The following is a 14,693-nucleotide window of genomic DNA, read 5'->3' as shown; positions in this document are numbered from 1 at the left end:
AGGCTACAGACACAGCGCCCCACGGGCCTGAAGCACTACGGTGCGTACTTCCCCAAACCCGGAACCCGTCTTTCAGCCCCCCGTTCAGGAAGGTGGCACTAGCACGCATCTGTCCGACCCAGAGACCCCATCCGGCTGTTCCAACGGCCTTTCCCCTCCGATCCGGGACTCCATTCAGAAGCACACTTTGCATTCGGTTGTCAGCTCTTTGATTCCTCATCTGGAACTGCTCCCCAGTCTTTGTTGTCCACGCCCTGGTACCTTCCAGTGGCTGACCTGAGCGCGGAGCCGTGTCATCGGCCTCCTGACCAGACTCAGACCCCGCATCCTTGTCAGGACCGCCCCAGCAACACCCAGGGCTCTTCCTGGCCCGTGACATCCAGCGGCCACAGTAGGGGTGGTCGTCGTGATCCCGGCAGTATTGGTGTCTGCCCAGCCTCTCCACAAGGTCACCATTTACACCACCTTTGCAAGGGATTCTGCTCTGGGGAGAGATGCCTCAGGGTTGCGTCAATAACCTGTTACTTTTGAAACCCTGGCCCACCAGCCCCAGCCTCGGTTAGCACTTCCCACGCGAGCCGGCCAGCTTTGCGGGGAGGTGCTCCGGGGTTGTGTCCATAATTGCTGAGACCCCGATCCGCCAGCCTTAGCCTCCGTTAGCAATTCCCACCTGAGCCGGCTAGCCCTCTAATGCTTGCCGAGTGGTGATTTGATGGCACGGTGGCTTCTCGTCCTTTTTATTAGTTGGCATTCTGTACGGAAGAGCTTCACTGTCAGCCTCGTTCGTTTAATTCTTTTTTTTTTTTTTTTTTTTTTTTTTTTTCAACGTTTATTTATTTTTGGGACAGAGAGAGACAGAGCATGAACGGGGGAGGGACAGAGAGAGAGGGAGACACAGAATCAGAAACAGGCTCCAGGCTCTGAGCCATCAGCCCAGAGCCTGACGCGGGGCTCGAACTCACGGACCGTGAGATCGTGACCTGGCTGAAGTCGGACGCTTAACCGACTGCGCCACCCAGGCGCCCCCGTTTAATTCTTTTTACGTCGGTACGGACTCCGAGGTCCCCTTCTGTTCGGTTGGTTGCAGTCCATCACTGCCAGTGTTTTGTTGCTTAAATTATTGCAGATTTGGCCAGTAAGCGCCCCTTCAAGCTGATATCTGTGTCCTTTCCACACTTTCCCATCCCGGGTCTTGTTTTTGGTTTTTGTTTTGTTTTGTTTTGTTTTAAGCACCTTCTTACTCTCTACCTCTTCTGATCCGGCCCTGGAATCAGCCATTTCTCCCAAGAGCCTTGGTTCCTTTCAGAGGGGAATGGCAATTTAAACAGAAATCTGGCTGTGTGCAGGGCATACGGATCGCCAGCAGGGCCTCTCAGGACCACACCAGGAGATGCCTGTGTGTGTACCCGGAGGCACGTCTGAATTTGTCAGCACCTCTTCTACGCACACATGAAAATATGTGATTTTGTCTCAATACTTCTAGTTCCGTTTGAGCAGCTCAGGTTTGTTCTTTCCTTTCCCCTTTTCTGTGTGAGTGAGAACCTTTCCCAGCAGGGAGACACTTGCTTACGTATCGCTTACTTGTCCACGTAACCACCCTCCACCTGCCACCTCCACAGCCCACTCCTGCCCCGGAGCCCTGTGTCCTCGGAGGCTCCGTGGCCTCGGCGCAGGTCTCTCGTTGCCGCCAGGCAGACCCCCCCCCCCCCGCCCCCCGCCACCCCCTCCTCCGACCTGGGAGGGGGAGCCGGGGTGCAGCGTAGAACTCGGGGGGGGGGGGGGGGGGGGGCGGGCCGGCTCAGGCAGCGAGCTCCTCGGATCCCTCCTCCTCCGTCTCCGGGCAAAGAGGAGCTGGTGGGCTGCACACCAGTGCCTCCCGCTGCCTCTCACACCGCGGCCCGGTCCACAGCCCTTCATGTACGGGGACTACATCGCCTATGACTGCTGGCTGGGGAAGGTCTACGACTTAAAGAACCAGATCATCCTGAAGCTGTCCAACGGTGCCAGGTACACGGCTCACCCGTGATACGGGGCCACGCTCCGCAGGGGCCACCCGCGGGCCGGGGAGGGCCGAGGGTGTCTTCTCGTGGGGCCTGCGGTGACGCGCGCTGCTGACTCTGGGGGCCCGCCCCTGGGCTGGTCTCCTGTCGCCCTGGCCTAATTTAGAGCATCTGTTAGGGGTTGGTGCTTTATTTTCGATAATTTTTAATGGTAGTCAGTACTCAGGGGTCGGGGCCTTGTTTGTGTCGGGGGAACCACTTGGGCCGGTGTGACCGTCATTGTGCCCTGGTGGAGACCAAACCCGTGTTCGCCGTTTCAGGTGCTCCATGAACACAGAAGATGGCGCCAAGCTCTATGACGTCTGTCCCCACGTCAGCGACTCTGTACGTTTGCTCCACCCAGGCAGGCTTCTCCGGGGGCGGGCTTGGAGGGGACAGAGTCTCTTGTTCCTCTGCCCTCTGGGCCGCACAGGAAGAAGGACTTCTTAGCAGAGAGCTGCGAGCTGGCCCGGGCTAAGCAGACGCTGCTTCTAGGCAGAGTGGTTTCCTAGAAAGGGGGTGGGTGCGTACCAAAAGGTCTAGAAGTCTAGACCTGGACAGAAAGTATTAGAACTTCTCTTTGCCTTTTGTTAACTGTATGTTTTCTTTAACAAATAGCCACTCTTCAGTATTAGAGTAGTACGCTGTGTTGTTACAGTCGGATATTTTAGAACGATAGTATATGACTGTTTATAAGTAAGTATGGGAAGGGCGCATGATCAGGCCGGTGTGGGGACTCCTGCCCTCTAGAGCCCTCGAAGTGTCACCCTTGACCGACAACACTGACCTGGCCTGAGAGTTTGTTGGAATGAGTCAGGGGTACATTCTAGTGAGCTCCCTGGGTGATTTATGTGCATTTTAGATGTGATGCGTGCTGCTCCGGAGCCCTAGGGTCTGTCTTAGCTTAGAGGGCTGGGGAGCATGCAGGTGTGAGGTGAGGCAGGCGTAGATGCAGAGAGCACTGTCCCCTGGGCAGGTGCCACTCATAAGGACTTTCTCTCTGGCCCCACATCCTGCAGGGTCTCTTCTTTGATGACTCCTATGGCTTCTACCCGGGCCAGGTGCTCATCGGCCCCGCCAAGATCTTCTCTAGCGCCCAGTGGCTGTCTGGGGTCAAGCCCGTGCTCAGCACGAAGAGCAAGTTCCGTGTGGTGGTGGAAGAGGTAAGGCTGGGGTGGGGCCGGGGCCTCAGCCTCTGCGCCCTGGTGCCGAGCTCTTACCACTCCCTTGCTGTCTGCTCGGAGGACCAAGAGGCCCCTTAGCCCTCTTGATCTGAAAGGGCTTTAAGGGTAGAGGGAAGCCAGGGCGTGGTCTTGGGGTAACTGCTAGGCAGGTGTCCCCCAGCCTGACCCAGCAAGGTGGCACAGCGGTGAGTGGTGGACCCGCCGGGCCCTGACAGGGTGGGGATCCGTGGGGTGAGGCTGTAGTTGTTACAGGCGGGGCCTGCTCTGGGGGTGTCCTACTTGGTCGTAGGCCGGGAAGATCCGTCTGGCTTCCTGCTCCGGAGGTCAGGTGGGCTCCGGGCGGCTGCTTAACTGAGAAAGCCGTCAAGCTGCCGACTAAGGCCCTGTCCCACCCGCCATCCCCAGGTGCAGGTCGTAGAGCTAAAAGTCACATGGATTACCAAGAGTTTCTGTCCAGGGGGCACGGACAGCGTCAGCCCCCCGCCCTCTGTCATTACCCAGGAAAACCTAGGCAGGTGAGTGGCTCCAGCATGCCCACTCCAGCGACCCCGGTAGCGTGCCCTGCTCGTGTCTCTGGACCCAAGTGAGAGCCGTGGGGGGGGCCGAGATCACCGTTGGTCCAGCCCTCGCTTCTCTCCCTCCCAGGGTGAAGCGTCTCGGATGCTTTGACCATGCTCAGCGGCAGCTTGGGGAGCGCTGTCTGTATGTCTTCCCAGCCAAGGTAGAGCCGGCCAAGATTGCCTGTGAATGTCCAGAAAAACACTGCGCCCAGGGGGAGGGCTCTATGGCCAAGAAGGTACGTCCTTGGGGTTGGGATAGGTGGGCGTTTGAGGAACCGGCCGGCCGTGAGCTATTTCCACGGCCGGGAAGGACGGTCTGTGCTTTAGGCCTTGGGGGGCAGCCCCGATCACCTTGCAGGCCACCTCGATGTGTATCGCTGCCCCCCTCCCCCCCAAGCTGCCTGGGTGTCCCACATGCCCAGGGTGGGGCCAGGGGCGCCCTGCTGCTCCACAGTCCCCGTGCCTCCTGCTCCGCCCTCATAGGTGAAGCGCCTGTTGAAGAAGCAGGTCGTGAGGATCATGTCCTGCTCCCCGGACACGCAGTGCTCCCGAGACCATTCCATGGAGGACCCGGGAAAGAAAGGAGCGGCCAAAGCCAAGAGCGAAACGGGGTCCGTCAGCCCCGAGGAGACGCCCGATGGGGCCGCCAGCCCGGTGGAGATGCAGGATGAGGGCCCAGAGGAGGCCCAGGACGCGGGGGAGCAGCTGCCCCCCTTCCTGCTGAAGGAAGGTGGCGACGACAGGCTGCACTCGGCAGAGCAGGACGCGGACGACGAGGCCGCCGATGACACGGATGACACCAGCTCGGTGACCTCCTCTGCCAGCTCCACCACCTCCTCCCAGAGTGGCAGCGGCACAAGTAGAAAAAAGAGCATCCCCTTGTCTATCAAGAACTTGAAGCGGAAACACAAGCGGAAGAAGAATAAAATCACTCGTGACTTTAAGCCGGGGGACAGGTAAACCCAGAGGCGCCCTCTCCCTCCTGGCTGAGTGTCCGGCCCGAGGCTGTCCGTGTGGCTCCCGCACACGCGAGCACAGTCTGCGAGCCCCACGCAGGCTCGGGGGGGGGCCCAGCTGAGGCCGCGTAGGTGCCTGGCCTTGGCCTGCGTGGAGAGGAGAGCTCTGGGAGTGGGGCCGGCAGGTGGCGTGGAGGCACCGTGTGGGCCCCGAGCCTGGCCTCCGGGACCGCGTTCACCGGGCTCTCCCAAACGAGGCCTCAGAGGAGGTCCCGGGGCACGGGACGTGCGGGGGAGCATTCACGGACCTGTCTTTCCTCCTTCTTTCCTTGCCTGTTGCGTGCGGCCCGGCCGACCGGATGCACCGCGCCTGCAGGGTGGCTGTGGAGGTGGTGACCACCATGACCTCGGCAGACGTGATGTGGCAAGACGGCTCCGTGGAGTGCAACATCCGCTCCAACGACCTCTTTCCCGTGCACCACCTGGACAACAACGAATTCTGCCCCGGAGACTTTGTGGTGGACAAGCGAGGTAGTGCCGGCCCCAGAAGGCCGCCCAGCCGAGGGCCCGGGCAGCGCTTGGGAGGGAGGGGCCGGAGGTCTCGGGCTCAGGGAGGAGACGCCCCCTTTGAAGAACTTCTTCAAGGACTGGGGCAGCCTTCTCTGGCCTCTGCCAGCCTGGCAGAGGACACGGGTCCTGTGCCCTGTGCCCTGCGATGTAGTGGCGGCGGGGGGGGGGGGGGGGGGGGGTGCGCGGCAGGGCTCCTTAGCCCTCAGTCACGTTCCCTCCTCCGGTTTCCCAGTCCAGACCTGTCCAGACCCCGCCGTCTACGGCGTGGTGCAGTCTGGGGACCACGTGGGCCGCACCTGCATGGTGAAGTGGTTCAAGCTGCGGCCCAGTGGTGATGACGTGGAGGTACGCGCAGCCCCCGCGTCTTCCTTCAGGGTGGGCTCTGGTGGGCTGGCCGTAAGGCCCGTGGGCTCATGACAACCCATCCCGTGCTCCAGCTGATTGGAGAAGAGGAGGACGTGAGCGTCTACGACATTGCTGACCACCCTGACTTCCGGTTCCGCACCACGGACATTGTCATCCGCATCGGCAATACTGAGGATGGAGCTCCTCACAGGGAGGATGAGGTCTGCCCGCCCCGCCCCCACCCCAGTTCATGGCCTCCATGCCGGCTCCCCGCCCCAGGCAGCATCTGCGATCCCCGGAGTTGCCACCGGGTGGCTCCAGGAGACCAGACCTGCGGGTCTCCTCCGGGCTCCGCGTGCCCTCGCGTGCGCCTCCACAAGGATTTGCCTGCCTGTCGGGATCAGACTGCACGCAGCTGCTCCCCGAGCCCCAGTGGTTCTGTTTAGCGGGGAAGTCCGACTCCTGGTCCTGAGTGCCGTGGGGGCACCGGAGAGGCTGGGGGAGGGGGCGTCCAAGCCGTGCCTTGGCGAGCAGGTGGGAACATCAGGTGGGGTCGAGCCGAGGAAGGGCAGGAACCCCGTCCCGAGAAGGTCAGGAAGCCCAGGGAGGGCGGAATGCTGAGCGGGAAGGGAGTTAACAGGGGCTTGGTGTCTGGCTGCCGGTGCCGGAGCCAGAGGGCCCCACGCTTGAGCTGCTCACCGTGTGCGGCCTCGGGCTGGCACCCGTGTCCCTTCTCACGGCCTCGCCCTTGTCACCCATTGCCGGAGCTCCCTTTTGGAGGTGATCTGGCCCTCACCCTTCAGAGAGATGCCCCCTTGACCCTGTCCCGTTGCCCTGCAGCCATCAGTTGGCCAGGTGGCCCGTGTGGACGTCAGCAGCAAGGTGGAGGTGGTGTGGGCTGACAACTCAAAGACCATCATTCTGCCCCAGGTAAGCCCCTGCTGAGGCCCAGACCGTCACCGTGGCAGCTGGGCTGGGAGCCGTGGCTCGTCTCCTGTCGCTGCTCACGGAACAGGGAGACAGGCTCTCGGGTCTTCCCGGTGAGGGTCTCTTCTTTGGGGCGTTTGGGTCTCAGAGAGCGCCTGAGAGGAAGGAGCTATCCCATGCAAAACTGTGGTGTGGGCAGTCCGGAGAACAGAGGGGCAGCCCACAGCTGGCCCGTAGTCTTGTCCCACCTGGAAGGTTCCCCAGGTTGCCAGGTGTGTGCAGATCTTCACAAGCTTTCCAGATCTGCCTGTGTCCCCATCTCACTGTGCTGAGAAACACAGGTTACTTCCCATAGGAGGTAGAGCCTTTCCCACCAACAGTCCTAGGAAAACTCTTCACACGTCAGCAAGAGAAAGGAGAAGAGCTGGCCCCCAGTCCCAGCCCCTGCTGGTGGGCTCTGAGCAGCAAAGCTATTCTCAGTACCGTTTCCCTCCCCCCTTGTGTGAGCTGATCTGCACGCCACAGCTCCCCTCTCCTGGCACCTTCACGGGGTAGGGGAGGGAGTGACTCACTCACCCCCTCGTCCGGGCGGCCATTCCAGGGTACGGGAACAGGATGTGACACAGGCCAGCTCTGCCGAACCTCCCCCCCGCCATTGCACGTTCTCAGCTACCCGTGCAGCCCCACGGAGGTGGCTGACCTGAATCCTCTAGGGGAGGGGCCGGATTTGCCATCAAGGTCAAATGGTGGCCAAGGGGTGCACACAGGGGCAAGGGAGGCTGGAACAGCCTTTGGCCGTTGGTTGGGGTTTTGAGCTCCGCCCCCCCCCCCCCCCCTCCGCAGTGGGTGTGGGGCAGGCAGAGGCGCCTTCTAGAGACCCGGGGACCAGCTAGTGCAGAGAGACCCAACTGCAGAGTTGAGAACAGGAGAGGGGGAACGGGTGGAAGGGGCCTGCCGAGGCCTCGACGCACCCAGTCACCATCCGCTCTGAGGGTCGGGACGGGCCCCAGAGTGAGGGCCCCGGAGCGCCCAGCAGAGCCTCTCTGAATTGCCTGTCTTCGCCCCCCCACCCGCCCCCCCCAGCACTTGTACAACATCGAGTCTGAGATTGAGGAGTCGGACTATGACTCGGTGGAAGGCAGCACCAGCGGGGCGTCCTCGGATGAGTGGGAGGACGACAGTGACAGCTGGGAGACGGACAACGGGCTGGTGGAGGACGAGCACCCCAAGATAGAGGAGCCCCCCATCCCGCCCACTGAGCAGCCGGCGGCCCCCGAGGAGGACAAGGGGGTAGTGATCAGCGAAGAGGCTGCCACGGCCGCCATTCAGGGGGCCGTGGCCATGGCTGCCCCCGTGGCTGGGCTGATGGAGAAGGCCGGCAAAGACGGGCCCCCGAAGAGCTTCCGGGAGCTGAAAGAGGCCATCAAGATCCTGGAGAGCCTCAAGAACATGACTGTGGAGCAGCTCCTGACAGGCTCGCCCACCTCCCCCACAGTGGAGCCGGAGAAACCGACTCGGGAGAAGAAGTTTCTGGATGACATCAAGAAACTGCAGGAAAATCTCAAGAAGACCCTGGACAACGTGGCCATCGCAGAGGAGGAGAAGATGGAGGCGATGCCAGACACGGAGCGCAAGGAGGAGAAGCCGGAGGGGCAGTCACCCGTGAAGGCCGAGTGGCCCAGCGAGACCCCGGTGCTCTGTCAGCAGTGCGGCGGCAAGCCCGGAGTCACCTTCACCAGCGCTAAGGGCGAGGTCTTCTCAGTGCTGGAGTTCGCACCCTGTGAGTTCACCTTGTTTTTCTTGCCGGATCTGGAGGCCGGGTGGCCAGCTGCCGCCTGAGGGGAGGAGGCCACGTCCCCGGTGTGGTCACTGGTGCCGATGCCAGGCTGGCGGGTGCGAAGCGCGTGGGGTTATCCCCCCGTCCGGGGCGCACACCCAGCAGCCGGCCGCTCCCTCGGGGCCGGGCTTCCCAAGGGCGGCAGCTGTGTTTCCAGATAGAGCTCTCAGGGGCTTGCCGGTAGCGATTGACCGCTCTTTCTTGCCTTGTAGCAAATCACTCTTTTAAGAAAATTGAGTTCCAGCCTCCGGAAGCCAAGAAGTTCTTCAGCACGGTACGGAAGGAGATGGCGTTGCTGGCTACCTCGCTGCCTGACGGCATCATGGTCAAGACCTTCGAGGACAGAATGGCAAGTAGCCCGGCGTGGGCCTGGCAGCTGCAGACGTGCTCGTGTGGGTGCTTGGTACCCGGGGGGCCGCGGGACCCGGCAGCACGTGGGAGGCCGTCCGCACCCCTCACGGGGCAGGACCCCCGCACGTGTGTCCGGATCGCAGGGCTCCTCCCTTTCTCCCTCCTGTTAAAAGTCAGTTTTGAAGCACAGAGCTTTACCTGAGTCCTGTTCTCTTGAAATATTACAACGTTGTGGAAAAGGCGAAAGTTGCCTTTGAGCAATCCTCAGCCCACCCCTGGGAGTCACGACTGAGTTTTGTGGGTCTCCTTATAGGAGACCCTCTTTTCATGTCTTTACCTTCTCGTGTGTCCCCGTAGACACTCCGTGTGATTTGTTTTACGTGAACAGCCCGTCCTCGTACATGTCACCTGCGGGTTGCTTGTTTCACTCAATCGGGTGGTTTTTTAGACCCACCCCCCATGTTGATGGATGTCGATCCAGTTCGTTCTTTTTTAGCTACAGAATAGCGTCCCGTCACGCGGCCATGCCGCATTGCGTTTTCCACTCCTGTCTTCGTGGCTCAGGCCCAGGGTTGAGTCCTGCCACCAGAGGCCGTGTGAGCACCTCCTCGTTCCAGGCGCAGGCCAGCCCGGTCCGCCGGGCCCCTCATTTATCCAGCACGCTTACCAGGCGCCTGCTGTGTGCTGGGCCTCGTGCGAGACCCTGAACCCTACTCTGACCCGGGCCCCAGCCCAGCCCTGGTGAAAGGGGCCCCAGGACAGAAGAGAGGCGCTGTTCAGACCTTCTTGCCGCAGGCCGGAAACCACAGAGCAGGGCTGGGGTCTCCACAGGGTCGGTGCTGCTCCGGGTTCTTAACGACACTTTGGCTTGTTCTTGGATTTTAGTAAAACTTGTGAAATTCCCGGCTGGTCTCAGCTGTGCTGACAGAAGGGACTAGCATGTTTTCCACGCCTCACTCGGAGGGACGGGGAAGTCGTGCCTTCTCTTGAGGCCCACAGGGCGGCCGCGTGGGAAGGCGCGGGAGAGGGTGCCGTCGGTCCAGTCGGCACTCCGCCCTCGCCATTCCGTCACCCCGTGTTCCGAGCGCGGGTCTGGCTGCCGATGCCGCCCCTCCGCCGGCATGCGCACAGATCTTGAGCGTCTGTGGGGCGTCTGCCCGGTGACTTAGTGACCTGAGTCTCTGGCACTCTGCCACCGTTTCTGCTGGAATTCCAGATCCCCTATCCCTCCGGTTCCCAAAAGCAGGTAGAGCCTTGCCGCCCTAGGATGTCCTTTCATTTTCTAACTGGTTGTGATTATTGTTGGTCTTCATGGGGGTGGAGGTCAGGGCAGGTGTTTTAAAGAGTAAAAATAAAAGTAATGAAGGACCCCTGGGTGACTCAGTCGGTCAAGTGTCTGACTCTTGGTTTTGACTCGGGGCGTGATCTCACAGTGGTGAGATCGAGCCAGCCCCGTCGGGCTCTTCGCTGACAACACAGAGCCTGCTTGGGATTCTCTCTCTCTCTCTCTCTCTCTCTCTCTCTCTCTCTCTCTCTCTCTCTCCTTCTCCCTCTCCCTCTCCCTCTCCCTCTCCCTCTCCCTCTCCCTCTCCCTCTCCCTCTCCCTCTCCCTCTCCCTCTCCCTCTCCCTCTCCCCCTCCCCCTCCCCATCCCTCCATCCCTCCCCCTCTGCCCCTCCTTCGTTCATGCTCTCTCTCAAAATAGATAAATAAAAAAAACTTTTTAAAAGGCAGAAAGAAAAGCATCCATTTAAAACAATTTTTAAAAATAAGGGGCACCTGGGTGGCTCAGTTGGTTAAGCGGCCGACTTTGGCTCAGGTCATGATCTTGTGGTTCGTGAGTTTGAGCCCCGCATCAGGTTCTGTGCTGACAGCTCAGAGCCTGGAGCCTGCTTCGGATTCTGTGTCTCCCCCTCTCTCTCTGCCCCCGCCCCTGCTCAGGCACCATCTCTCTCTCTCTCTCTCTCTCTCTCTCTCTCTCAAAAATAAACATTAAAAAAATTTCTTTTAATAAAAAAATTTTTTAAAATAAAAGTAATGACTTAACGGAAAAAAAAGCCTGGTAAAATAAACACAACTTTGGATAATTCTATTTACGCCTGGAGTTAAAAGACGCCGCGTGGCTCTGCACAGAGGTATTTACGTTTAGCTTCTCCGTAGCCGGTAGAGTCTGGAGCCACGCGGGCACCTGCGCTGCAGGCCCCCCCCCCCCCCCCCCGACCTCAGCCCTCCCTCCCTCCCTCTAGGACCTCTTCTCAGCCCTGATCAAGGGCCCCACTCGCACCCCCTACGAGGACGGCCTCTACTTGTTTGACATCCAGCTCCCCAACATCTACCCAGCCGTGCCCCCCCACTTCTGCTACCTCTCCCAGTGCAGTGGCCGCCTGAACCCCAACCTGTATGACAACGGGAAGGTGTGCGTCAGCCTCCTGGGCACCTGGATCGGAAAGGTGACTACGGTGCCAGGAGCCGGGTGGGAACGGGGGAGGGCGGCGGGGGGGGAGGGTGGGGTGTCGGGGCCGGAGCTGACGAGGCTGTGCGCGTGTGCATTCCAGGGCACAGAGAGGTGGACGAGCAAATCCAGCCTCCTCCAGGTGCTCATCTCCATCCAAGGTACGGCGGGCAGGGTGCGGGGCGCCGGTGGGGAGAGCCGCTGGAGGGTGCGGTGCCGCTGGCCTCCGTGTCCTCCCCGTCCCGCCTGTAGCTCTGGCCGGCCCTGGAGTTCTCGGGCCGGCCCTGACGGGCTTCTCACCCCCCCCCCCCCCGCCCCCACCCCCAGGTCTAATCCTGGTGAATGAACCGTACTACAACGAGGCGGGCTTCGACAGCGACCGGGGCCTGCAGGAGGGGTATGAGAACAGTCGCTGCTACAACGAGATGGCGCTCATCCGCGTGGTGCAGTCCATGACCCAGTTGGTGCGGCGGCCGCCCGAGGTCTTCGAGCAGGAGATCCGGCAACACTTCAGCACCGGTGGCTGGCGGCTGGTGAACCGCATCGAGTCCTGGCTGGAAACCCGCGCCCTGCCGGAGAGGGCCCAGGCGCTGCCCAACGGGATCCCCAAGGACGGCGGCTCCCCGGAGCCACCCGCCGTGGCCGAGCTCTCGGACCACGGCCGAGAGGAAGCTGAGGACGGAGGGCTGTTCCCCGGAGAGGCCTCCCAGGGCTCAGACTCGGAGGGCGGCGCCCAGGGCCCGGCCTCGGCCAGCAGGGACCGCACAGACCAGACTGCGGAGGCAGCGCCCGACGCCCCGGTGCCCCCCAGTGTCAGACCAAAGAAGCGGAGGAAGAGCTACCGGAGCTTCTTGCCCGAGAAGAGCGGCTACCCTGACATCGGCTTCCCTCTCTTCCCACTCTCTAAGGGTTTCATCAAGAGCATCCGGGGCGTCCTGGCGCAGTTCCGGGCCGCTCTGCTAGAGGCGGGCATGCCTGAGAGCGCGGGGGACCAGTAGCCGCCGGCCCTCGAGGAAGAAGCGTCGCGTGGGGAGAGGCCAGCCGCTGCCCGCTCGCTCCCTCCCCCGGAACCTTCCATCTTCCCGTTTTCTCCTCTGTCCCCAACGCGAAAGCCCCTCGCTGCCCTCTCCCCGAGGTGAGTTTGATGCTGAAGTGCAAGAAGTTTCACGAGATGCTGCCGTTTCTTTTCCGAAGCAATCTTCCAACAGGCCGGTGCCCTGTGGCAAAGAGAATCTGAAACCTGTTGCTGATTTTCCACTTGTCACCCAGGCAGGGCGTCCCGGCACTTGCTCCCTCGCCGTCCCCGTCTCAAGGCGGAGGTGGGGTCTTCCTAGGGCCTGGCTCGGGGGCTCGCTCTGCCCCACGAGCCGTGCAGCTCAGCCGCAGGACGAGTGGGTGTGCCTTGCATGAAGTGTGGGTTGCTCCAGCGTTTCCCCCCTCGTCCCTTTCAACCTCTTCGGTGCCCCACAGCGTCCCCGTTCCTGGGTCCTCCCGCTGCCACCGCCACCGGATCCTCCCTTGTCTCCCCACCCCCCCCACCCCCCTCCACCCCCAGCTGGGGAGTTGTGGCTGCCGTCGCCGACTCCTGGCTCTGCTCTGGACCTTTCACAGGATAACCCTCAGGCTGTTGAACTTGCTCTCTCAGAGAGGTTGGGACCAGGCCGGGTTCAGGGTGACACCCGGGAGAGGTGGTGGTGGCCCTTGCGCATAACATGGAATGAGGACCAGGTTGCTGCTGGAAAAGAAGACAGCTGTAGGTGCCTTGCTCTTGCGTCCCAGGTGGCTGGGGGCTCCGCAGTGCTGGCATGCCGGCCTCACCGCTTGGGCCGAAGCCGGTCTGCTCCCTGCCCCATCCCGCCCCGGGGGCCCTAGGAGGCAGGGCAGCGGCACAGACCAGGCCGGGGCAGGTGCCGGGGCCCCTCCCGCAGACTCTGCCCCTCCCACCATCACATGCTAACCCTGGGAGGTGACATAGAAGGAACCGGCTCTTTCTCTCTCTCTCTCTCTCTCTCTCTCTCTCTCTCTCTCTCTCTCTTTCTCGGTTGAGGATGAGGCCTCCTGTTGCTTACAAACTCTGCAGGCTCAATCTGGGGAGAGAGAGGTGGCCGACAGGGGTTCTCCTCCCTCGCAGAGACAGGCCCAGAGGTTTACAAGTTTTCTAAGCTTTTGATAATGTGAAGCTCCAGGTTAAGAGGATGCTGTTGAGCACATTGCAGCTATGTAATTTTTGGTGTATGTATGTAATATTTAAGGTTGAAAGAAAATAAATCTCAAAAGCAAAGATATTAACTCTTATTAGAAAAAAAAAGACAAAAAAAAAAAAAAGAAGCCAAAGCATGATGCGTCTTGTCCGCCTTCCGCTGGCTCCACACCTGTGCTGTGCCGTAACCACCCGGCGGGCAGCGGCCGCAGGGAAGGACGGAGCCGGGCCGCGGCATTTGGAGCCCTGAGTCGGTATCTTGTTTGAGAAACATCTAGAGTGGTGGGGCTGTGCTTCCCGGTGCGTTGTTCATGTGGAGATGTGAATGCCTACTGCTTACGATATCTGTATAAAGTGCTGTGTGATTAAACTTTTTTTTTACTTGCATTTTTTTCGTTTGGCTCATTACAATGTACAAAAAAGACAAGGTGGCACCATTAAACCTGCCTCTGCCATTCATCTGGGCTCTGTCGCCTTTCTTCCCCTCTGGGGCACCTCACGCACACCTCCCCAGGGGAAGGCAAGACCGGTTGCCAGGAAGGTTCACGGCAGCGGCACCTTGCACCCACCCGCTCTGCTTCCGCGCCTTCTGCGCGTCCAGTCCTAGGACTCGCTGGCGTCCGGGGGCCGGGAGCCCGGGATCTAGTTCAGCGGGTCAGTGCTGTTGTTCGTGGGCAGGGCTCGCGTCCCATTCTTCAAGGGCCAGTGTTGGGCAATGTCTGCCAGCAGCGGCTGGGGTCCCGGGGGCCCGTAATTGACCGGCCCAGGCCAGGTCAACTCCTTCCAGATGCTGGGGGAGCGGACATCCGAGCACCTGGCCTGGGCTATACGCCAAAACGGTGACCAGCTTGGGGGCCTGGTATGTGCCCCTCCTGCTGTTTCCTTTTAACTCCTGCCCATGGGGGGATAGGGGCAGGGTAGGGTAGAGGAGGTGGAGGAGGCTGGGGGAGCCCTAGAGCCCTCACTGGAGGGATAAGACTCCTTTCCAAAGGGAGTAACTACCTCCCATTTTGACTTTGTGGCCAATTTCCCTAATGCCCCCGAAATCGGAGACATTTTCCCTTTTTGCGGAGACTGACTGTGTGGCCCTGGGTAAGACACTAGATCTGAGTGTCTGTCTTCCATATGGGGTTAGGCAGTTGGCTGAGCTCCCTGGCTTCTCCCAGGCCAAAGGCGGGATGATCATTGGGGCAGGGCCCTAACCTCCGCAAAAAAAGAAAAAAAGGAAAACCCGGACTAGCCCTGGTCCCGTGCCCACCACCAAAATGACTAT

General features: G+C 60.9%; 1 protein-coding gene across 2 annotated transcripts in view; it reads left to right on the top strand.

The window, feature by feature from the left end:
- Window positions 1-13,879, top strand: part of UBE2O (ubiquitin conjugating enzyme E2 O) — a 57,760-nt gene extending 43,881 nt beyond the window's left edge. For both annotated transcript variants that reach the window (XM_042914528.1, XM_042914529.1), the window contains exons 4-18: window positions 1,910-2,007; window positions 2,321-2,384; window positions 3,059-3,202; window positions 3,629-3,738; window positions 3,869-4,019; window positions 4,267-4,739; window positions 5,116-5,270; window positions 5,542-5,654; window positions 5,747-5,875; window positions 6,495-6,584; window positions 7,665-8,361; window positions 8,631-8,767; window positions 11,015-11,218; window positions 11,324-11,381; window positions 11,548-13,879. In XM_042914528.1, the coding sequence (XP_042770462.1) occupies window positions 1,910-2,007; window positions 2,321-2,384; window positions 3,059-3,202; window positions 3,629-3,738; window positions 3,869-4,019; window positions 4,267-4,739; window positions 5,116-5,270; window positions 5,542-5,654; window positions 5,747-5,875; window positions 6,495-6,584; window positions 7,665-8,361; window positions 8,631-8,767; window positions 11,015-11,218; window positions 11,324-11,381; window positions 11,548-12,218 (3,294 nt within the window). In that variant the 3' untranslated portion in view covers window positions 12,219-13,879. The remainder of the gene's footprint in view (window positions 1-1,909; window positions 2,008-2,320; window positions 2,385-3,058; window positions 3,203-3,628; window positions 3,739-3,868; window positions 4,020-4,266; window positions 4,740-5,115; window positions 5,271-5,541; window positions 5,655-5,746; window positions 5,876-6,494; window positions 6,585-7,664; window positions 8,362-8,630; window positions 8,768-11,014; window positions 11,219-11,323; window positions 11,382-11,547) is intronic.
- Window positions 13,880-14,693: the final 814 nt, after the last annotated feature.

This window comes from Panthera leo, chromosome E1 (assembly GCF_018350215.1).
Source record: "Panthera leo isolate Ple1 chromosome E1, P.leo_Ple1_pat1.1, whole genome shotgun sequence".
Classification (NCBI taxonomy): Eukaryota; Metazoa; Chordata; class Mammalia; order Carnivora; family Felidae; genus Panthera; species Panthera leo.
This window is presented reverse-complemented; position numbering and strand designations above follow the sequence as displayed.